Source organism: Anthonomus grandis, chromosome 1 (assembly GCF_022605725.1).
Source record: "Anthonomus grandis grandis chromosome 1, icAntGran1.3, whole genome shotgun sequence".
Lineage (NCBI taxonomy): Eukaryota > Metazoa > Arthropoda > Insecta > Coleoptera > Curculionidae > Anthonomus > Anthonomus grandis.
Window position 1 is genome coordinate 27,081,123 of NC_065546.1, and position 25,845 is coordinate 27,106,967.

The 25,845-nt window shown below is 33.1% G+C and overlaps 1 protein-coding gene across 1 annotated transcript in view; it reads left to right on the top strand.

Annotated features, from left to right (window-relative positions):
• Positions 1 to 25,845, top strand: part of LOC126740753 (E3 ubiquitin-protein ligase RMND5A) — an 89,490-nt gene that overhangs the window by 52,880 nt on the left and 10,765 nt on the right. The window contains 4 exon segments of the mRNA XM_050446917.1: positions 8,459 to 8,733; positions 20,260 to 20,283; positions 20,285 to 20,329; positions 20,331 to 20,416. Of these exon segments, the coding sequence (XP_050302874.1) occupies positions 8,459 to 8,733; positions 20,260 to 20,283; positions 20,285 to 20,329; positions 20,331 to 20,416 (430 nt within the window).

Below are 25,845 nucleotides of genomic sequence, written 5' to 3' on the forward strand. Positions count from 1 at the left end.
TTCAACAAAGTTAAAGGCGTTTTAAAAATTACAGCATTTTTTTTTCAAAACATAATTATTTAAGAAACCTTATCGGTCTATCAGCTTTTCACTATAAAAAATTCATTGGGCTACCCTTATCGCACCTTATCTAAATAACAGTTAAAAGGAAAACAAAAAAGATTTACTAATAAATGAAATAAAGTAAAAAGTGTTTTAATCAATTTATCTTTAATTACATAAAATTTTCAAAATGACGACCTTGTTGTTCAATACAAATACGGCATCGGCGAAAAAAATTATCTTTTAACTGTCTAAATGCTAATCTGTTATTTTTTACGGCTTGTTTTGATTCATTCATTTTTATTCTTAGTTCTTCTAAGTTTCTTGACTCTTGAGCATACACGACCTCCTTGTAGTAACCCCAAACAAAGAAATCAATTGGGTTTAAGTCCGGTGACCTGGGGGGCCACTGAATTGGTCCACCTCGACCGATCCACTTGTGTCTAAATCGCCTATTCAGATATTCTCAAACATTTATCGCATAATGGCAAGGAGCCCCATCGTTCTGAAAAAACATGTCTCTCCTTGTCTCCAAATCAACATCTTCTAACAGCTCATGGAGATTTCCTGTTAAAAAATTTAAATAGGATTCTCCATTCAATCGGTCGGGTAATTCAAAGGGACCAATTAGTTTTTCATTTACTATCCCAGACTAGAGGTTTACACCGAATTGCTCTTGAAAATTTGATTGTCGTGTAAGTTGAGGATTTTCAATACTCCAGGAATGATAATTATGAATATTAAAAATGCTAGTGCGCTTAAAATTCGATTCGTCGGTCCATAAAATTGAATTAAAAAAATTTTCATTTGCCGCTTGACGTTGCAACATTTCTTCACAGAATCTTACTCTTCTCGGATTATCTTCGGGTTTTAGTTGTTGCACCCTTTGAATATGATATGGATGATAACCCATCTCATGGAGTATTCTATGGGCCTTCGATTTCGGTATTCCGATACGGTGCTCAATTGCTCTAAGGCTTACATTTGGATTTGCTTAAACTTCTTCGACCAGTGCATCTACCAAATCTGGGTCTCTAATCCCTAACGGTCGTCCAGGAATAGTCCCCGGTACTCGCCCTTCCCTATAAGCATCGCGAACTGTTAGTATCATGCGATGATCAGGCCATCTCTCTGGTATTGGATCATCTCTGCGTTCTACTTGCCTCCGGTATAATCTAGCTGCTTCCAAAGCATTCCCTCTCGCATATCCGTAAAAGTAATGCATTTGTTCAAAGTCTTCGCTTGTAAAAGGGGCCGCGCGTCTAGTCATATTCACAAAATACAGTACAGAAAAAAATCGACTTTACCATTTACAAAATAAATAAACTTAAAGTTGAAATTCCACTTAAAAAAAGCAAATAAAAAAACTAATTCAGATCAATGTGCACACAAATGTAAAAGAAACCAGTTCGTTAAGACGTATTTATCAAAAATCGCTACTGTACACTACTAAGTACTGCATGTGAAAATAGTAACGGGCCAGTGGTTTATTATTTATTGGTATCTGGTTTAGAATACTTAGAATACTAAATTTCTTAAGCAAAAACTTGTTTTGGCAATTACATTTTCAGTTACTCAAATCAATACGGACAACTTCTTTTAAAACAAGATATTAATTTTAGGATTTTAGGCTTGACAATATTTCTTGAACTTATTTTTACCTTACCTACCTATATATATGCCTTACCTATTTACTATGAATATAGCAGAAATAAGCATAAAAGTGGAATAATACTAAAAAATCACAAAAAATTTAATAACTCATAAACTAAAAAAAATCGGATCATATACATGGGGGTGATTCAGATTCCCCTAGCGTTGCTCTATCTCTGGGCGCTCGCTTGACACTCTTTTTTGGGACACCCTGTATATTGAATATAGTTATTTGTTAAACACTTACTTCAATAACGGTGTTCCAATCTTCCTTTAACAATGGATCTGTATATTTACTAAATCGGTTAATTTTCTTCACCCTTATACTTAATTTTGTAGAACAATTCTTATTTCGGTCTCGGATAGTGTAATTTTTTATTTTTTTATTTTTTTTTATTATGGTGGCATACACAATCCTTGAAAGTTATATTTTTTTAAAACAATCCACTGTGTACAAGACTCCGAAAAAAAATGATCTATAAATGTGTTACATTGTTCAGTGTAGTCGCAGTCTGGTGTAAACTTCGCTCGTAAAACAACTTTTGTATTACTTGCGTTGTCATCACAGTTCTGAATTATTTTATAATTCCCCTCGATTCCTGAAATAATTGTCAATGTCAAATCGGAAAAAAGCATACGGCACACGACGCAATGATCAAACTGACAACTGATAAAATAATATGTGATGCAAGACTTTCGCATTTAACTGCCGCGCTGCGCATATCACGCCACTTGCAATATGTGCGCAAATCGCATAGCAAATGAAATTTAATCTTATTTTTCATATCCTATACTATTAACGCTCTACGTTAACTAACGCTACTCGTATAGAAAACGGAAAAATGCTACCGGGAAATATATGCGGCTGTGAGTCTGAGATGGTGGAGCGATACAGCATCCACTCATACTTATACACCACCAACCAAGATATTGGAAACGCCTGAATAGTTATCTCAGGATATAAGTTTATACAGCTAACTCAGAGATAAAGTCGAAATTATACCCATTTGTAGTTACGTCATCCAGGTGAGAAAAAACGTATGGCGTAGATATTTTTGCCAATCAATATTAGGTTAGAAACTTTACCATCGCCTTCAGGAATTAATAGTCTGCTATGTATTTTTATACGTTCAGAAATTAACAAATGATTTATTTTAGCAGCATATTATTATATTCGTATATACTTTCATTCCCAAAAAATTTTAAAAAAATCTTTAGTATTTATTATACTATTAACAAACTTAACAATTAACAAATATTATTATAATTAATCATAAATAATGGGACATAAACAACAAGTCCGAAACGGAATTGAACTTCAAATTGAGAATGTGATAAAGCGAGCCGCAGATGCAACAAAATTGCGCACAACAACGATCGCAAATATAAAGAAGAATGGGATAAAATCAGATCAGGATTACGCTGCTCATATATTTTCCAAGCAAAAGACCGCAAAAACCAAATCTACAACATATTTGAAAAGTAGAATTCGGCACGAGCAGTAGACGTAACAAAACCGAGCTTACAAAAATTATGAATAATGGTATAAAATTATTTTAACTCACTGGGAAAAATTTAAATACTGACAATTTAATTTACTTGTTCATGAAAAAAATGCTGCTTGAAGAACACATTAAACACATTAAAATGAAAATACCATTCCAAAAAATAAAACATACAAACTCAAAAAAAGACGCCATATTGCATTACCAAGTTAATGAAATTGCAACGATATGATTGAATACTTAAACGACGATCATAAAATAAAATTTGCTAGAACAAAAAAGCTTAATCAATCTCGGCAGTATTGTCAGAGTCGTCTTCGTCAGTCGTAATCACAAGTGGCAGAATGTCATAGGGATCACACACTTGTATTGCCTCCCTAGCCTTTTCAATTACCTTTTCTGTATGAAAAACATATTTTTGCCAATGATCTATAGAAATTTCGTTTATTACCCTTTCCCATGTTGTCAGAACTTCTGAAGGTGACCCCTTAAAATTGGAAATATATTGATCATATTTTCGTTTACATTCCGACCATACCATTTCAATTGCATTAAACTGGCAATGATATGGTGGCAGTCGCAAAATTTTGTGTCCTAAAGGTTTAACATATTCATCAAGGAGGTACTTTTTTTCACTAGGGCAGTTTCTGCCTGCAATACTCCATATTTTATCTTTCATGGCTTTTTCTGGAAAGCCAATATTCTTTTTCTTCAACCATTCGGTCAGTCTCTGCTTTGTCCAAGATTTTCTCTGGATTTTTTCTAATAAACCAGAATGGTAACTTGCATTGTCCATGATTATATTATATGACTTTGGGGGAAGATTTGGAACCAGCTGAGTTTTAAACCAGTTTTCGAAGTTTTTTCGAAAAACATAAATTTAATATAATTAATAAGTAACGTTCCATGCACATACGAGTAGTGTATGGAGTTAAATTCCCTCATATTGTCTTAGAGAGAAATTATATGAAACTATGAAACAGATGAAATTATGAAGTTAGAGGGCCCTTACAAGAGCAATAGTTTTTATTCAAAAAAATCTAAAAAGATAACCAGATAATTTTTACCTTCACTGTTTTGCCTTGAATCCGTGTGCTTGGTGTCATCTTGCCAGCTACTACGAAATGATCCCTTGCTAAAAATCCACGTCTCGTCAATGAAAACTGGAGTAAAACCTTCCGGACCTACATTTCTATTTTTGATATACTCCCTTAAAAAATTGATTCTTTTATGAACAATATTTGGCAAGTCCATCAAATATTTTCTGTTATTTGATTTTTTCCACTTGAAGCCTATACTATTAATCCATCTTCTTAAGGAATCAATGGAAAACTCAAAATATTCATTTTCTTCCCTGAACTTTTCTCTTATTGTTGCCAATATTACATATTCTTTTCTGGCGTACATAGAATAAATTGTGTCCCGAATTCTATGTTTCAAATACGTTGTAATTTTGGTTTTTGCTGTCTTTTGCTTGGAAGATATACGGGCTGCGTAATCCTGATCTGATTTTATCCCATTCTTCTTTATATTTGCGATCGTTGTTGTGGTCAATTTTGTTGCATATGCGGCTCGCTGTATCACATTCTCAATTTGAAGCGCAATTCCGTTTCGGGCTTGTTCCTTTTCCAGTTGAAAAAAAGCCAATATATTTAAAATCATCAGCTGCGATTGTTCATTATACCTATTATATCTTTTTTTAGATATTATCTAACACTTTTCGAAATAACTTTCAAGAACAAGTTGACAAACCAATATTTTTTGATTGACAGTGATGGATATTTCACATAACCTAGTATATAAAAGATGAATAATCATCAGACACCAATTTTTTTCAAAAGTTTGTTGTCGCCGCTGTTTGGAATATGCTAAACAAAGATAAACAAAAATGACGTCATTACAAATGGGTATAATTTCGACTTTAGTGGTCAATCCTACAATTAAAGATGAAGAAACTGTTTTGATTGAGCCTATCGTGAAGCCCACTATAAAGTATATGGTTAAGGAATCTCCTATTTTGCCTCTAATGATAAACTTGAAAGGATATGGTTAATACTGATACAAGAAGAGAACATTGGCGTATGCTCTGAAGTAGCTGCACTCATGAAAAATGTTGATGGAATTGAAATGAACAGATCTTTGGCAATTTACGATCATGCCCTTTGGACTCTGTAAGGCTCCAGTCACCTTTGAAAGACGTATGGAAACTGTGCTATGTGGAATGACTTGGGAATATGCTTGGTTTATCTGGATGACGTCATCATACTGGGAAAAACATTTGAAGATTATTTAAAAAATATTCAAGCAGTATTTGTTAAGCTTCTAATCTATAACTAAGTCCTAAAAAGTGTTGCTTATTTCAAAAAGGATGTAACATACTCGGTCATGTTATATCAGATGGTCAGTAAACTGGGAAGAAGGGTTTCAAGGGCTAAAAAGAGCACTCTGCATATCTCCAATTTTAACGTATCCGATTCCTGGATAAACTTTAATTTTGTCACACACGTCCTTTCACAAAAATAGGAAGATGGCAAGTGATAGTTTTAATGAAGCACAATTAAAGACAAAAAAAGACTCTTGTGTGACCAGTCGAGAGCTATTGGTAGCAGTAAAAGCTAGTAAACATTTACCTAAATATTTCTATCAATATTAGTCAACGATTTATTCTTAGTACTGACCATGCTTCTCTGGAATGTTTCTTTTAATTCAAAAACCCTGAAGGACAAATAGCAAAGTAGATTCAACGGTTATAAGAGTATCACTTGACAATAGAACATGGAAAGGCGAACATTATCAAAATGCTGATGCTTTATCCAGAAGACTTTGTATGGAAACATGTCAACATTGTCTTAAGAAGGAATTGAAACAATAGCTATAGTAATTTACTTTTCATCTATTGGCATTAACAGTTCTGAAAAATGGGTTACAGCTAGTCCTGGAAAATTTCAAAGCCAGAAGGGAAAGATATTTCTGACAAATCTCCAGAACTAACGGCTCAATGGAATTTTTTGGTGATTTCCTACTAGCAGCTCCGGAAATCGGTATGCTCTTGTTGCTATGGATTACTTTAGTGAGTGGCTCTAGATTTATCCCATTTCAAACCAAGAAGCAACCACAGTAGCTGAAGGTGTTTCACAACCGGATAGGCCGATTTGGTGTCCTCAGAGAGATTCATTCAGCCGACAGAAGAAATGTTAAGTCACAAATATTCCTTCCAACAAGTATACCAGTTGCTTGTAATGAATAAGATCCGCACAAGCTCTCACGCCCTTAGTCTGATGGAATGAGAGATTACTTTACTTGTTAGACCCCTGTAATTACTGGGAGACCCGACAAGGCTGAAATCCTGGAGGAGTATGTCGACCATTTACAACAGCGTTTGCAAATGCTCCATGAAGAGGCACGGGATAAACTTGACATAAAGGCGAATTCTACCGGCTTTAACCTTGCGGATAGAGTCTGGTTATACAGAGTGTCCGGAAAAAGGAGGCCAATCTGCCGGCCACATATAGGGCCAAAATAATGCGACTTTCGTTATGGCATTTTTTTAATTGGGCGCTCGGTATTCAATATACAGGGCGTCAAAATGAGAAATATAAAATTGTTTTTTTGAAGTAAGTCGAGTGTTTCATAAGATATTAAATTAAAATTTGGTGTGAGAGTGTTTTTTGGAACGAGAAATTGAAATCCGTTCACGGATTCGCTATACCTTGCAGAGGGCGCCACCTGCGCTATATTGTATGTGTTAAAAATACCAAAACTTTTTTGTACTTATGTATAATAAAGTTTTAGTAAAAAATTCTAATTATCCAATCTTTTCTTGTAAAAAAAGTATTCTAAGTAAATGTCGGCCTGAGAATCCGATATTATTAGATATGTTCATTTTAAAATCTTATGAAACACTCGACTTACTTCAAAAAAACAATTTTATATTTCTCATTTTGACGCCCTGTATATTGAATACCGAGAGCCCAATTAAAAAGTGGCATCACGAAAGTCGCATTATTTTGGTCCACCCTATATGTGGCCGGCGGATTGGCCTCCTTTTTCCGGACACCCTGTATAATTTACGGAGGATAAGGGATAAGTCAGCAAAGCTCCAGAAGGATTGGAAAGATCTGTTTTATGTGGCCATCAAAATCAACGACGTAACGGAACAATAATGTACCAGATTCAGCGACGTCCGACGACGAAGATAAAAATTGTAAAATCATCTGGCTAGCGCCTTATTATGGCTCAAGTAAGAGGGAAGGTATTGACAACTTGAGAGGGGAGCAGCGTTATGTAAACATAAATACTTTAATTATTAACCAAATATTAAAATCGACGGGTTCGAGCATTTTTTCAGAAACGGTCCATTTCATTTTTATTGAATTTATCCACTACTTTACGGATGTACTGTTTTTTAGGTCACTATATTTAAAAAACACCCAACCGTATTTACTATTAATCAACTAAACTGTCAAACATCAATAGCATAGCACTGTTGCGTCTTGAGCTTTCATGGCCACTTAAAGCAAATAAGTCAAAATATTCCGATTTTTACAGAAACTTGCTTTTATTTCAGAAACCGAACTATTTAGATATACGAACATGATACCTCGTTAGAAAGGAATTTCAATTTCCTTTTAGAATATGTTATAATATACAGAGTATTCCATTAAAAAAATGCACTCAAATTTTGTCTACCTAGCGGTAAACTCACTTTTGACCAACCATGTATAATGTAGAACCAATTTTTATAGTGAATACTTTCGTAAATTACGCTCATAATTTCAATTTTTTGCGCGTTTCAGTGGCGTAGTAATACAAATTTATTTGGAGCTATGTTTTGGTAAAAAAATAAAGAAAATAATTAATTTCTCGTAAACCAATAAAACTAGGTATAGGAACAAAATAAGTATAGGAAATTTGCAAAAAAAAAATTATTTTCCGTTCTCCGTAAACGTCTAAGGTACCATCAACCATCAATCACATACAGGGTGGTACCGGTTTTAATACCAACTCAAAATTTAACTCAGAATAGGATTAAAATAATTTAATATAATTAAGGATTAAAGTATATTTATGTTAAGGTTTTTTGGAATTCAGTGAATTTTGCCTAAATTAAAATAATAGTTGTAACAAGTTTAACAAAAAATATATTTTTGTTTAATTTACTTAAGTATTACTAAGTCTAAAGAAGTATCATAAAAGCGGATGGGTATTATGGTAATTATATTTTATTTTACTTGGTTATTACATTTTAAATTTTTTAGATATTCAAACTCTGATGGGGATGCTTCTCTATATCCCAAATGGAGTGAATAGATCACCATATTCGGCTTTTTTTGAGCCCGATAATGACATGTGGATGGAGCTCTATGAAATGTTCATTAAAGACGCCTGCCAGTTATTGGGCGTTTGTGTTAATAGTCCGTTGATTGTTTGTATTAACGCTGGCTGCCACGCTATTCCCGCCTTGTTGAATATTAAACAAGTGATGATTCAAAGGCAAGTAAGTCAGATATGGAAAGGGACTGAAGAGCTACCGGTAAGTTTATTATTATTATTTTTATTAAGGTCAAAGGATATAAACAATGTTAAGTTTTGTGATAATGTAGTAAAAATACGAGAAAAAGGACCACATGAACTGAGATGCATTTTTTTACAAGTTTAGAAAACGATTGGTATAATTCTTTTAGTTCGATAATGTTCCCTCTCAATAGACATCTGCACTGGAGAAATAGCAAGTAAAGATACTGCAAAGAGTTTTGGAAATTTTTCTTGAAATCTAATTAAAATGTCAGAAATATGTTTAAGGAGTTTGACCATAAAACCTTTGGGAACCCCTTAAGAGAGAAAAATACTTCTGAAAAAACAAAAATTTGAAATAAAAAATCGTTGGATCAGAATAGTTTCGATATCGATCTTGGTAATATATTATCTTATGAACTAACAACGGCACCATTATTGTTGACGTTTTAAATTATCCATATCAATTTTACCGTGGCTTTAAGTGGTTATTGTTTTTCTATTTTCATTTATTGTCTTAATATTACAAGATTTTACAAATTTCTCGGATAATTTTTGCCTTTGGTGTTTTTTTATATAAATTTGCTGAATAGTCTTAAATATTTCAGGTTTATCGCGGTTTTCGTTAATTTTATTAATTAACTTTTCTTTATGCTTAATAAGATTTTTATTTACATTTTTATATAAAAATCTAGCTTTTTCCTTATGGAATGTTCATAGTCAGATAGAATATTTTGATTTAATTTTATGTCAAATAGATCACTGGGTGAAATGTATCTGCTGATTATATCGATAGGCTTCAATTTTGTTACAGAATGTCGTGAATCATTATAAGCTAATAAAGCATTAACCACTTTCTTAGCTATAGGAGTATTTTGAAACTCCTGATTATTAAATAAGCGAATATGTACGGAAAGTGTCGAATGAAGTCTTTCAATTACTCCATTGGATTGAGGGTGGTTTGGTGAACAAAAATGTAATTGAATTTTATGAAATTTAAGCAGTTCGGTAAATATCAGATTTTTAAATTCTGTACCATTATCTACTATTATTTGCTTTGGTGCGCCGTGATGAGAAAATAATAAAGGTAATTTGTCAACGAATGCTGTTGCAATTAGAGTTGAAAGAGGATACGCTTGAGCGTAGTTTGAAAAACTGTCGATTATGGTTAAGAATTTAACTTGGTCTAATGTGTAGGTGTCTATGTGTAGTATTTCGAAAGGTTTAGATTAGGGTTAGACTGTTGGTGTTATATTCATTTGCATGTTTATTGACTTACGTTCATATTTGCTTCTCTGACAAATTTCGCAATTATTTATAAAAGTTTGAATAGAAATCTTTAAATTAGGCCAATAAGGTCTTTGATTTTATCTAAAGTTTCATCGATACCACTATGACAACAATTTCAGAAAAGCGTTCATACATTTCTGGATTTTCGAAATAAATGTGGTATTGTTTATCGGCTATGACATATTGTTTAATTAAGTTAAGAACATTGGTTACAAAATTGTCATCTGAGATTTGCATCATTATTCTGCGTTTTTTTTTTCAAATAAAATCTTAATTTTTGGTTTAGCTGGGGAATGTAAAAAAAAAATAAAAATTTGATTAGCGCCGTAATTAACTGGTATATCGTAGATTGGTATTCCAACAATAGGGTTTTATATCGGGTAGGTAGGTCGTGATCACCTGATGGGTCATTGGCCTCTAAAATCTCGTCATTTCCTATTTGAACCATAGTTGGTATTTGATCTATATTTTCATCTTGTCTTGATGTTGCTGGTTCTGATTGCCCTTCTAGTTCTCTATTAAACTGTTCATTATATTAAGAGCTAAATTTTCAGTTTGGTTTGTCTCTTTCGTATGAATTTCTATTCTCGATAGAGCATCCGCATTCGTGTTAAGTTTACCTTTTTTATAGATTATATTATAATCGAATTTATCTAGCTTCATACGCCAACGCATTAATTTAGAATTAGGGTATTTTAGAGAGAACAACCACTGAAGGCATTCGTGGTCGGTAACAAGATTAATTTTTATTCCCAATATGTAGGGGCGCAAGTACTTGGTTGTCCATACGATAGCTAACAACTCTTTTTCTGTTGTAGAGTAGTTTCTCTCAGATTCCTTAAGCGTTCTCGATGCATTATGATGGGTAGGTCATGACAATAGTGCCTTGCGATAGTATTGCTCCAAGGGCTACGTTGCTTGCGTCCGTGGTGAGTTTAAAAGTTTTACTGAAATCTGGGTATTGTAAAATCGGTTCATTGCTTAGCAAATTTTTGTAATTTTTGCATTGTAAATATTCGTCGTTAAGTTCGATTTTTACACCTTTTTTAAGCACTTAGTTAAGGGTCTAGTGATCTTCGCGAAATCCTTTATAAACTTCCTGAAATACCCTAAAAGTCCTAAAAATCCTTCGTTGTTTAAGGAATTGGGAATCTCTTTATGGCTTTAATCCGGATTTGGTTTAATACCGTCTGCAGTTAAAATATGTCCGAGGTAAGCAAATTCGTAAAAATTCGGACTTATACAATGGTATTTTGAAATTAGATTTCCAAAGTCGTTCGAACACACTTTTAAGACGTTCTAAATGTTTGTGTAATGATGTAGAAAACACAATAATGTTATCCAAATATACAAGGCATTTTTCATTCTGAAATGAAACTCGCTGAAATGTCGCCGGTGCGTTTTTTAACCCAAAGGGCATGCGCATGAATTTATAATGCCCTTGTTCTGTATTGAAAGCTGCTTTTTCGATATCATCTTCATGCATCTGGATCTGGTGAAATCCACTTGCCAGGTCTAGGATACTGGCATTTGCCTAATTTGTCCAATAGATCGGTAATGTTGGGCAACGGATATTTATCATTCAGGGTTTTGGCATTTAGTCCTCGGAAATCTATAACAACTCGCCACTTTTAAGTGCCCAATGCATCTTTCTTCTTGGGGACAACCCAAATTGGGGAGCTCCATGGTGAGCTACTGGGATGAATAATTTTTTGTCCTAGCATTTTATCAATTTCCTTTGCTACTTCGACTTTGTGTTGTAAACTATATGTTTTGGTATATATGGAAATTTCGTCTGATGTTCGAATGCGGTGCTTAATTTTGCTAGTACAATTAAGGGATCATTTTCATTGTAAAAAATGTCGCTGTATTCTTTTATGAGATTTAATAATTTTATATTTTTCTTTTTCATTAAGATGATTCGGCCGGAATTTGGAAAAATCTAACTTTGAATTTTGCAAACGAATACTTTCATTATAGTTGTTTACTTCGATAATTTCAAAGGTATTTTATGAAATTTTTTAACTCATCTCATGAGAAAAATCTAAAGTTACGGGATCTGTATGGTTATTTAATATTGTTGTTAAAGCAAGTGCGTTTCTGTAATTTCTTGAACTTCTGATGTCGGATTATAATCTTGCCATTTTTTACACACGTTTTAACTTGCTCGACTCGCGGTGCAATTGTTATGCAATTTAAGTCGTATTTGGTTTCTTGGAATTTAAGTTTTATGTTAGAGTAAGGCGTTACTAAGTAACCTTTATCAAAATCGAGTTTTGCTTGCAATATTATCAAGCCTTATTAAACCACTGAAAAATTCTATGAAATTTAAAAAGATTAAATTTTAAATGTTTAGTTTATTTAAAATGATCTTTCCTCAATATCAGAGTCAATAAACGATTTTGTTGAACTTGAGTCTATTAATATTTTTTATATTAGTTTCAGGGAAAACACTCGCTCGAATTTGATGTATTAAACGAAATTATTTGGGATTGATTTATCACATATTGGGATTCTCATGGGAAGCCTGTTAAAATATTTCATTTTTATTAGGTTCATGAACTTCAGTCTCAGATGACTCATTACTTTCATGGATTGAGTAAATATTGTTCTCATCATAACATTTACAAGCTTGATTTTGGTAATATTAATATGCAGGATCATCAACATTATTTGTATTAGTTGATTCCGTACTATACAACTCCTCGATTTTAAATTTAGGGGGGTTGTACCTAGAAGTACCTGAATTATTTGCAAAAGGCCTAAGTTGTGTAGATTCTACTCCTGACATTAGGGTAGCTGGAGGCAATTGTTTAATTTGATTTGGTCTAAAAACGTTTGTCTGAGGTTTAGGTCTATAGACTTGTATAAAGATTACGTTTTAAAGCTTTTGCATTATTATTATCTTAGTGCAAATCTACATAAGAACATAACAAATTCAAAATATGTAAAATTCTATTGTAAAAATTATTAGGCTTCTCATTATTTAACTTTTTCATTAAAACCAAATCTCTATTTAAACAAACTTCATCTCTTTGGTCTAAAAAATTACGCTTTAGGGTGTCTTTTAACTCTTCTCTCCCATGTGCTAACATTTTAAATATTAGCCAAAAGTTTTGCTTGTCCAATTAAGGACAAGCAAAACTTTGCTTGTCCTTAAGCAAAGTTTTAGCTTAAGGACAAGCAAAAGGGTGGATAGTTTTTATTAGGATAATGAATGAGGAGCTTTCATCCTTGGAGGATTTGAGACGTGGGAGTGTGGATGTTACTTTCTGTTTCGGTAGGAGTTTTTGGAGTAGTGAGAACCTATGTTTGCTGGAGGAGATCGTTAAACTTCTTCCAATTTGTACTTATTATGGATTTATAGTACAGTTCTGGTATGTCCATATCGATCGGGGTCTGAAGAAGCGAGGTTTTCATCTTTGGCTATAGTTAGGATAAAAGGAAAGTTTTTGGTATTGCGATATCCAACATATCTGATGTTTTAAAGTTGAAATAGATCGAATCTCGTGGGGCATATATCTTAAGAACATTTTCTGTTAAGTATGTTTGTATTTTAAAACCTGCATGATTACTTTTTTCACAGTCCACAATTTTTATGTTTGCTAGTTAGATCTTCAGAAACTATATTTGTTTGGTTCGATGTAAACAGTTCGTCTAGCACGTTTAGAGTTATTGTTAATAGTTTATAAACAGAGATAAGGATTATTTCAGTGTTTTCGAAGTTAATTTGAGTTCCACCTTGTGATTTTGAAGTGTGCTGTGTAGTTATTAAAAATGAAAATCATAGTTCCAAATCGAAATTTAGCCTATTAAAGAGGGGAGTTCCACATGGGACAATATTGTCACCGCTACTTTTTTCAGTATATGTTGCAGATATGATCACCATTTTTGTAAAGTTTTCTCATTCGGACTGTATTTTTCACTCCTACATTGAAGCTATTTCCACTAAGCTCCACGAGGTAAGTTCCACTACCCTAATTTCAGATAAACTTAAGACATAGTAGACATTCTTATGGATTGTCCTTTTACAGCTGTCGTTGCAGTTTGTAAGAAAATTTGAATTAGCTTCATTCACTTTACATTTGAGGCTCTACATTTTTAGATTAGGAAGTAAAAAAAATAGTCTTAAACTTTTCTCTCAGAATGTTGACACTATTATTAAAAATTTTTAATAGAGAGTCCGTAAAATAGTCTTAAATTCTACAGTATGCTGACGACTCACAGCTGTATTTAATTTTAAATATTAAAAATTATCAACAATCAGAATTAGATGTAGATAATATTTTTTTATGCTCAGGAACACAACTTAGTAATCAAAAATCCAAAATTAATAATACAATTCAAAATGAAGTTACACCAGAGTCCGACGAAGTCAAGAATTTGGGACTTTTAACTCTTTCAGGCACAAGATTTTTCCCCGTTTCTAGTTCCATGTTGCACAAATACTAAAAGTTCTGATTTTTTAAATTTTCTCAATCATAATTGAACTAATTCATAAAAATTTAAAGATTCTTATATATTTTTTTTTAAATGAAATGTCAGTTTGACAGATAATTGGTGGTACGAAATGTGTATTTTACTAATTGATAATCAAAATTAACAATATCTACTTTGTTTTGTGATATTCTCGAAAACAGTATTTAGATTTGACTAAGCATAACGGAACTTTACACACTGTACAAGACAATTCAGTACGAACTTGGTGGATTTTGGTACTACATCTGGCACATCTTCGTCTTGTAGTCCTTACAGGCTGATGATCTGATGTCGTGAAACGCACTTCGTCTGGTACTACTCTTTTTATTTTCTTGAAAGCTTCCGATTGCGTTTCATTGATCTGCACTAATTTGGACGTATCGTTCTGCCAATAACCCATCAACAACTCTTCGACGAAAATCTTTTAGGGGTAACCTTTTTAGACCTCTTAGTCGATAGAGAGTGAACGAATTGACGACGCAGCAATCAATGAAATGGAAAAAAATTCTCATCCACCATTTTTTACTTTTACGATCTAGCTCATAAGATGATTTCATTTGGTCGAAACGGTCCACAAAGTTCATGTTACTATTGTAGTCCACCAATGCCATAGGACAAGGAACAGGGATTTTACTACCATCCTTTTGTTTTCGTCGCATAGAGCTTTTTACCGTTGGATCATGATAATTGGTCAAAATATGGACTGCTTTTTTGTCTTTCCATTTAATCAAACTGATCCCATCAGAACTTATTGAATAATCATATTCACCTTGCTTCAAAAGTTTATCTTCAGTCATTTTTGGAAGATGTTTTCTGTTCGACTGAACTGTATTACATGCATGAATGCCCCGTTCTTGGAGAATTTTCAATAACATATACGAGTTGAAAAAGTTATCGAAGAAAAGCAGGTGATTTTTTTGTTGGAGATTCTCGGTAAATTTAAGTATTACCTTTTCACCTAACGAATGTTCCACGTAGTCATCGGTTTTACCGGTATAAATATCAAAGTCATATAAATATGCATTTGAGTCAGCCAAAGTCCAAATTTTGTAGCCTCGTTTTATAGGCTTTTTCGGCATATATTGCTTTAACGTACTTCGCCCCTTAAATTTTACCATTGATTCATCGATTGCGATGTTTTTTGTACAATCATAATATTTTTTAAAATTCTCCTTAATTTTATCTATAAAGGGCCTAACTTTATACAGTTTCTCGAATTCTGCATCCCTTTTTTTTGGCATTACGCTATTGTCATTGAGGTGAACGTGGCTAAGCAACCAACTGAATCTATTTACAGCCATAAACTGGGAAATGTAATTATCGTGCATGTCTTCGTCGACACTCCAATAGTCTCTATAACTAGGTAGTGGTTTGATTCCCATGAGAATATTAAGACCAAGGAAAACCTTCATTTCTTTTGTATTTGTAGGATTATATTTTTTGTTATTTTTTTGAAATTCTTGTTCAGCATAGAGGTTTGTTTGAAAAACAATATCTTCTATAAGCTCGCCACTTATAAACAGATTAAAAAAAAAGTAAGGTGACAACAGGTGATCTTCCTTTTGTAGTAACTCAAGACATAAACCTTGATTCTCAGTCTCAGTAAACGGCTGGGCCGGGTTTATTAGATGTAAATTTTGAGTAGACCATGAAACTTTAGGTGGTTGATTATTTAATTTTTGTAAACACCTTGAAAGTGGGACGTCATCATCGCTGAAGTCATCATCACTACTGATCATAATATCATTAGGCTGTATTTCACAGAAATCATTTTCATTGTCGGACTCTTCTGAAAGAATTGATTCCTGATCACTTGAAACTTTATCTATCATTTCTGATTCGTCGTAGAACTCTTTTTCAGTCATATCGACCAATTTTAAGTCCATAGGATATTTACTGCTGCCAGCGAAAGCTCTCATTAAAATTATGTTTTTTTCAAACCATAATCCTTAATTTTTATTGCATTTATGTTTTTTACATAAATATATACATCATAAAACGCAAATAAAATACAGAATAATCCGAAATGCTTACCTTATCAAAATAGAAACAACACTATGCATCTTTTAGCTATTTATTTGTGGTACGATTTATGTACCACAGTGCCGAAAAGAGTTAATGGATAACCAATTAAAATTTGAAAACCATATAAGTAAACCGCGGCCTGTTTAAGATTAAAAAATATTTCTTATTTAAAACAATATCTCCCTTTCTAAGTTAAATATCTGCTCTGTGAATCTCTTATTATTTCCCTTTTTGACTATGCAGATGTCGTGTACGCTGAATCTATTTCTAAAGTTTATTGTAAAAAAAATCAAAAGCTACAAAACTTATGCATGAGGTTTGTGTTCTTAATCCTGTATAGAAATCATATATCACCCTTTCTTAAGGAAAATTTAATTCCTCATAACATTGAAAAGCTAGAATTTGCATTGCCGTGGAACTATCGGCCGTTTGTTTACTTGCAACATCTCTGATGCAATGATGCCAAATGCTTATGTAAAAATATCAAAAAAGCACACTTTATCAAATCATAAAAATTTGTCACTTATTTTGACAGGCGCAAAATAATACAATGCCTCTTTAATAAAATATGATTTTTTTTCATAAAATATGATAAGATACTCTATAAAGAAGATAACATTCAAAGTTAAATGAATGTATGTAGATAACGTCCCTATTTTAGAGAAAAAGGCAACAACGTCACAACGCCGCTTGATCTCATTGTTGATTCCACCGACACAAGTAATCTTTACAAGTGACATCGTCAAAAAATATTTACATGATAAATATTTATTATTAATAGATTATGCTTTAAATTATAAACATTATTACCGTTTATGAACTCTAAACGTTTTTTTCAACGTACTTCATTAGCGTCAAGGTACTTATCTAATAAAAAGCATTTTTATGGAAATTAAATATTTTATAATTATTATAGATTTCTATTATTCTACGTTTATGACGGCGGTTGTCCCTTGATATGATGCTATGACAATATCGGTATTTACTTGTGAAAAGATCAGCCTAAATCGCCTTTTTCCCATAATACGGCACAAGTTTTTACTATCATAACAGTTCACAAAAACACTGAAATAACCCAACCTTTTTCTTTTTTCAACCAGAAGCTAAAGAAAAAACACAAAACTTTACAAATGCCGAATGTAAACACAAAGCCGTTTCAGCTTTTGCCTGCGGTGTTGCCATTTTAAATTTTTTAGAAGCGGTTTTAGGGATAATAATAATAATCATAATAATAATCTTTATTCAAGTATAAGTATATACATATGCAATGAAAAGGCAAGAGTGCAGTTGAACATAATTTGTTCAGCTGATTTATACGCTTATCCTTAAGGAGATGTAGATTTCAGTAAAATAAAAAAAGATCCAAGTAAAATGCTCAAATCCTTCGTAACTATTATATGATCTATTAGTTTGGAGGATGTTTGAGTAATTCTCGTCGGTTCATCAATAACTTGCTTTAGTCCCAAATAGTCAAGCAACTGAATGTACAAACCAACGCCATATTCTGCTGGATCAAATAGGTTAATATTGGTGTCATCCAAAAGAATCAAATAATCAATTTGTGAGAGCAGATTTAGAAGCATTCAATCGATTTCCGGAATAAACCGCTTTACAGGAAAGTCAGGTGGACGAAAGACATATCCTGTGATTAAACTTTCACCTTTTAAATGTAATTTAACCCAAAGATAGTCAATACAATCAGAATATTGCTCAAGCACCAAATCATGTGACAATGAAGATTTTATATAAGGCTCGACACCTCCCCCATGATGTCCAATTCTAGCCCATCTATAAAAATAATAATTTTCAACTTTTATAAGTGCACTTGATATATGTGGGTTTAGATTTGTTTTTCCTACCCAATTACATCATATTCCTTATCTAGAACATGGTCCCTAAACTCGGGGAAATGAGCTGTTAAGGACGCTATGTTTAAATGAGAAACCGTAAATTAGGCCTGTGTGTATAGGCCGGCATTGTTTAAAAGATTTATCAGGCTGTCGACAAGGCACCACAAGGTAGGGGACAATACTCCTCCCTGCGGACAGCCTCTAACCGCCAACGTTTGGACAATCTCGCTGTTAAGCTGAGGTTCATATATATATAAGTTTTGTTTTTTTCAGTTTACTGTACAACTTCTAACGCTTGAGTGGCTGTGACTGAGGTGAGACGTCTAACAAAATAGTACCTGGGCGTCCGAAGTCAAATTTGCGAATCAAATGTATAAATTTAAAAAGCATGTTTAAAACATTGTAAATAATATTTAATCATTCCATTGTATTAAAACAATGGAATGATTAAATATCGCTTAGAATATTACTTTATGACTCTTCCCACATAAAATTTTGCGATTTAAACATGCATGCCATGTGATAGTACTCTCACGAGATGTGTGCACACGGGACTATTCGCGGCACATCAAAGATTCTAATAGATTTCTGAACTGGACTATACTATTTTTTTGATAAAATCACTTTGTTGGAAAAATACCGGGTGTTCTGGAATTTTAAATATTTTTTGTTTTGGAATTTAAATTCTTTTTTTTTAATTGGAAAGTTGGTAATTGGAAAAAAATGTTTATTTCATTTTAAAATTTTCTTTGCTGGATGTAAATGCCTCATGGGGGGTGCCACTTTAAAATGTTTTAATGCAAATTTGCCGAACCGAAAATTTGCTAATTTTGCAATTACATTTAATTGAATAATTCAAGATTCGCTTATTAAAATTTCTGAAACTTTGCACGCGGGGTTTGCCAGATTGGTCTCTTCAAAAAAGTTATCTTACATTTTTTCTGTAAAATGTACAGGGAAGCCAATAATTGAACTCCTTAAAATTTACATGGGATTTCCTATGTTACGCTCGGTGACGCACCACCCGGTATGGTATACCTACTGATAAAAAAGAATAAATATTTTTTTTAATGTTAATATGGGTTTTTGTTACCTAGACTTACGTTGTTATATGCTTTTATTCCATAATGAAAATAAGAAGCTTAACCTACATGTTATTATATTAATGTACGGATGGAGACCAAATTATAGGGTGAAATTCAAATATAATTAACCAAATTACTTAAATTATAAATTACGGCTAACGTATATCATTTGTATTAATGACTTATTGACAAAAAAAACTTAAATAAATGCCATAAGATTTGAGTTTCTTTTTACCTAACCTTATTCATTAATCAATCTATTGAAGAACTGTTGAAAATTAGGTAGTAGGCGAAAGTAGCTTTTTTTTTTAAATTCTATTGCATTTTTCAACTTCGATGACACAACGAATTTTATATTCTTATTAAAATATACAAACGTAACTATTCTTTGTAATAAAAACCCTATCGTTTTGTTTGAAGATGCGTATTTCAAATTCAAAATTATAGTTCCATTCTACTTAAGAATAGCACATTATTAATAAAGTCAGCTATACCTATTTCAAGTTTAGTTACTTCTAACTAACAATACAGTTAAAAAAATTGTATCAAAATATTACTATTCTTAAATAAAGCTTTTATTCCTATTGTAATAATATTTGCAAACGTGTTCTGCCGAGTATTGCTATAATAAGACAAAGATTATTACTATTTAAAAAAAAATCCTAATTTTTGCATTGGATTAACATCAATACGTTTCTGCAATAAAATTACTTGTCATTGCGTATATATGAATCTAAGCTTATCTTCAGTCAAGATTATCAGTCTTAGTTATAGTGAAGTTTTCTTTTTCCGTGTATTATATATCTTTTTTTTTAGATCGAGATAGATCTTGGTGCAGAAAAACAGGTACCATTCGATGTTTGCTTGTCCAATTTTAAGGCAGCAAGTCTACCAAAGATAATCCGCCTATGAAACTAGTCTGTGGTCACGTCATTTCAAAGGATGCCCTACAAAAACTATGCAACGGGAACAAGTAAGTAACCAGTATCGTATTTTTGGCTTTGGAAAAAATTTCTTTTTTGTTGGGTTTTTCTTATTCTGCCAAATCTAACTGATAAAGATTCTTTAAAAAAAGAACATAAAATATTATAAAAACAAGTAGTTATATAGTATATTATTTAAGCTCCAAAGCCGTCTCCTAGAGGCGTAATTATTATAGCCTCTAAAACATGGATGCACAGACCGCGGCTCGCAGGTCGAATAGTGGTGGCCCGCCGACAGCAAAAATAATACTCTCGTACATTAGAAAAATATTGAATTATATCCGAGATAAAACCAAAAAAAAAATTTGTTCGAAAAGTAATTTGAATCTAGCGCCCAAAAATGCTAAGTCAAGTAACATCGCTTGCCGTCTTTATATAAAGTTCAAAATAGTAGAGAAACCAAGAATTTTCTAGCGCGATGTGAACAAGCGAGATAGCCATAGTCCCGAATTCCCGATTGCTCGCGCAGGTAGATACACGAAGCTTCCAGAGTCGTATGCGCGGGTATAAAAGCCATACTAATCGCAGCGACCGTACAGTTCGGTTTTAATTTGAGTGAAGGGTCAACAGAAAGAAAAAAGCGCGAAAATACAAAGCGAAGTAATAAGTGATTGAGAATAAGTGCAGTTTTAATAGTGTTTTTGGGGAGGCAATAGTTCTAGTGTAGTAAATCAATCAAGTGTAGCAATCAACGTAGATTTCCTGTTGCAGTGTTAGAACCCATCAAGTGCCGAGTATAATTGAATTGTGAAATCGTAAATAAAAACTCTGTTAATAATTAAGTGTTTTCTCTACCTATTTAATCGATTTAATCAAATATAGCTTTAATATTAGCCAAAAATTAAAATAAAACAAGTAAGTTACTATTTTTTTTTCAGAATTTCTCTAACTGTAATAACCTCGTCATTCTGGCTTTTTTGTATGGTCGAATAACAAATTCGCTTGTTTAATTTGCAAGAATTCTGTTGCGATTGCAAAGGAATATAATGTAAAAAGGCATTATGAAATGCGGCATCCTTCTTTTACCGAGTGTACAAGCGAAATTAAGAAAGCAAAAAAATTTTGTCTTTAAAACGGGGAGCTTATTGGTCAGCAAGCTTTTTTTACAAAACCCATTCAAGATTCAGAAATAGCTACAAAAGTTAGTTATGAAATTTCTCGAATGATAACAAAGCGAAGTCGCCCCTTCAATGATGGCGAATTTTGTAAAAGAATGCTTAGAAATTGCCGATAAGAAAATATGTCTAGAAGCAGCAAAAAAGTTTGAGAAAATTCAACTGGATCGTATAACTATCCAAAGACGAATTATGTCTTTGTCAGGTAATGTTGCGGAACAATTAATTGAAGAAACTAAGATCATTGAATGTTTTTCATTAGCACTCGACGAATCCACTGACATTAGTTTTTACAGCTCCACTTCTCATATTCATACGAGGTGTTACTCAAGATTTGTAACTTAGAAGAGTTATTAGGAATATGTTCATTAAAAAGGTCAAACCAAAGGAGTTGATATACTTAATGTACTTTTGGATAAGTGTTCAAAAACTGATTTGGACTTATCAAAATTATCGGGAGTTGCGACTGACGGTGCTCCTTCGAGGATTGGTGTCAATTCGGGGCTAGTTACTTGAAGACCTCATGCAGTTTCACTGCATTATACACCAAGAACCCTCTGTTCCTAAAAAATTGAATTTCAAAATGTCATGAAAGTGGTAGTTTCGACTGTACATTTCATAAAATCACGAGGACTCAATCACAGACAATTCAAACAATTCCTTAATGACATCAAAAGCGCATACGGAGATTTACTGTATTAAACAGAAATAAGATGGCTAAGTCGTGGATTGACATAGGAACGGTTTCTAATTTTAATAGAAGAAATTGGAATATTTCTGGCGGGAAAATCAAAGGGATGTTCCGGAACTTAAAAATCCTGATTGGTTGTGTGATTTTGGCTTTTTTTAGTTGACATTACAAATCATTTAAATGTCTTGAACACGCGGCTTCAAGGCAAAAATCAACTGACATCCCAGCCTTACGCTCATGTCTTATCCTTTCAATGCAAGCTGGCACTTATTATAAATGGCTGAAAAATTCAACGAAACTGCGATTAATTTCTGTTATGTAGAAAAGCTAGATATTTTGATTCAATCTTTTCAAAACAGATTTTCGGAGTTTAAAAAAAGTCAAACCTCTGTTGGACATATTCAGCAATCCTTTCACAATTTCAGTTGAAAATTAGTCAATGCAGTTAGAAATTATGGACATTCTAAACGACCAAGATTTACGCAACAAATTTAACGAACGACACTTATGTATAAAGAGTTGCGCATACAGGCTCTGAAATTTTTCTGAAGCTTATTTGGTTCTACCTATATATGTGAACAAAAATTTTCAATACTAAATAATAATAAAACAAAAAAAACGAAACCGCCTTGCAAATGAAAGTTTGGAAGCAGTGTTACGTGTTGCTACAAGTAAATTTGAGCCAAATGTAAAAATTAATATAAGCACTATGCAGTGCCACGCTTCAAATTAAGAAATTCTTTTTTAATTTTAATAAATTATTATTATCAATTCTTTAATGTCTTTATTTACCTGTACTTCTGGCGGCCGGCCCGCCATCAGTTCATGATTTGCTCAAGTGGCCCCCTAGTCTTAATAAGTCTGTGCAACCATGCTCTAAAAAGTATCAAAAAAACTACCAATCTTTTTCTACCAAAATTGAAATACATACACATTATAATATTTGCGATGATTTTTTTAAAAAAAGGCTTTTATTACTTATTTCTAAAGAGAATAAATAGACATATACAAAACTGCAAAACTTTTTTTGTGACCTGTAGTTTCCAAGATTTGTAATTTATTATTGTTTATTTAGAAATGTTTAAACTACTTGGTTTCACACTGAATACGTTAAAAATCCATTATTGTGAACCACAGGGTTTTTTTCAACCACAGGTTGCTTTTTTATAAGCATTTTTTTTTTTCGTAAGGAATCTCATAGAAGAAACTGGCATTCCATATTCGTAGAAACAGTAAAAAATAGTAAATTTTAACATTGTTAAAAAGACTTGAGTATAAGTTTAATTTATCATGGGGCCAATTGTTTGATTAAGCACACAATTTATTGTATGAGTTGGACTGTATTTATTTTAGTAAAGTAATATTTCAACAAACACAAATTCAAATTCTGTTGGGCTAAAAAATAGTGGAGAATGCGAACCCTGTGTTTTCTCTCATCGTTGATCAATATCTCTCAAATTAAATAATATCGCGTTATTTTTTCCCGCTTTGTCACCGAACTAGCCAATCACAACGTTCGAATGCTTACTCCCGCTGCATTTGGTGCCGGGGCCAAATTCTCTGAACTGAAGAAAAATACTTCTATTCTCAGTAAAGTGTTTGATGAGTTCCGCCTGTTTAAAAATAATCTTTTAAATTAAAAATTATATTCTTTGTTGTGGAATTTTCCACAACATCCTGCCACCCCGTTGAAAGATTTATCTTTCAAACACAGATAAAACTTTAACAGTTTAAATATTTATATTATCATTATTAGGTAATGGGACTACCTTTGTAATAGACCTCGTAAAAATACCATTTTTAGTCTTTAGTTTGACGATTCTAATTTTGCCGCTTTGACTAGGAACTACCTCGATAATTCTCGCCACCGGCCATTCCAAAGGTCGTGTATTTTCTTCCTTGAAAAGAACAACATCGCCTACCTTTAAATTTTCTTTAGGTATGAGCCACTTTGGTCTATTTTGCAGAAGATTTAAATATTCTTTAACCCATCTTCGCCAAAATAATTGCTGTACTCTTGTACAACGTTGAAATCTTGAAAGTCTATTTTCATTTAAATCTATTATATCTAACTCTGGAAAGGCTGTCAAACTTTGACCAATTAAAAAATGTCCAGGTGTGAGACAAGAAAGATCAGAAGAGTCGCTAGATATAGGAATCAACGGCCTGGAATTTAAGATGGCTTCAATCTGAGCTAAAATTGTCGATAGTTCTTCAAAGGTAAAGTGAGGTGTGCCTGCAATTCGCTGCAAATTGTATTTGGTACTTTTGATGGCTGCTTCCCACAGTCCACCAAAGTGTGGGCTTCTCGGAGGAATAAATTTCCAGGTCACGCTCTTTGTTGACAAAAAGTTTTCTAAATCATCTTTCGTAGATTTGTCACGAAAAAAGTTGTAAAGCTCTTTGAGCTGATTGCTTGATTCAATAAAATTTGTAGCGTTATCACTATAGATAATTACCGGGTTGCCCCTACGGGATATAAATCGTTTTAAATTGAGAATAAAGGACTCTGTGGATAACGTGGACACTAACTCTATATGCACAGCCTTGGTAGCCATGCATACAAAGACGCAAATGTAGGCCTTTGATAAGGTTGAGCGTTTTGCCAATGAGGGTTTAATAAAGTAAGGGCCGCCAAAGTCAACTCCGACCTTTGAAAATGGACGTGAGGGTGTCGTGCGATCCTTAGGAAGATTCGACATAATTTGCTGGCCTATTTGCCCGCTAAAACGAAAACATTTATTACAATTTCGTATAATGCGCTTAATTTCTGTCAAGCCGCTAAGAGGCCAATATCTTAATCGAAAGTGGGACAAAACACATTAGATTTTTCAACTCTTGAGAAAATCCTTTAAGTTGAATAATTTTAACGATACAGAGTTCTGACTCTCTGAGTTCATTTACATCAAGAGGTTGAGCCATTGATATTGAAGTTAGTAGTTCATCCTTAGGTAAAACCTTAAGGGTGTCAACATTTCTATTTGACATGACACGATTTTTAAGCCGAGATAAATAACGTAGCATAAATGCTAAGGTTCTCTGTAGTTTCGAAAATGATGAAAACCTTGAAAACATGGAATCCCAAAATGTACCTTCCTTTGAAGAATGAAATACAGTTTTTGAGATCCTTTGTTCAGGGACGTTTTCCATTGAAGGCTCCTGCAGTTTTAAAGTTTTGAAAGTCATAATCTGTTGATCTTAGAAACTGAGTTCCGTTAAACCATAAATCGGACTTCATTAACTCGCTAGGGGTCGTACCCCGGGATACAAGATCAGCTGGGTTATCTATAGACTTTCTGTAACTCCACTTAAACGAAGAAGTTAATTGCTGAATTTCCGAGACCCTGTTTGAAACAAAAATTGTCCAGTTGGAGGGATGAGCCTTGATCCAGCAAAGTGTTATTTGGGAATCCGAATATAAGTTAACGCTGTCAAAGACAAGTTTATCATATAAAATTGCCAGTGTTTTTGAAACCAATGACAATAGTAAAGCTCCACAGAGCTCTAATCGAGGGATTGAAAGTGTCTTCAGAGGAGCAACTGGACTCTTTGACGCCACCAATTTACTTGTAACTTGACCATCTACATAGACAGTCCGAATGTAGACACATGC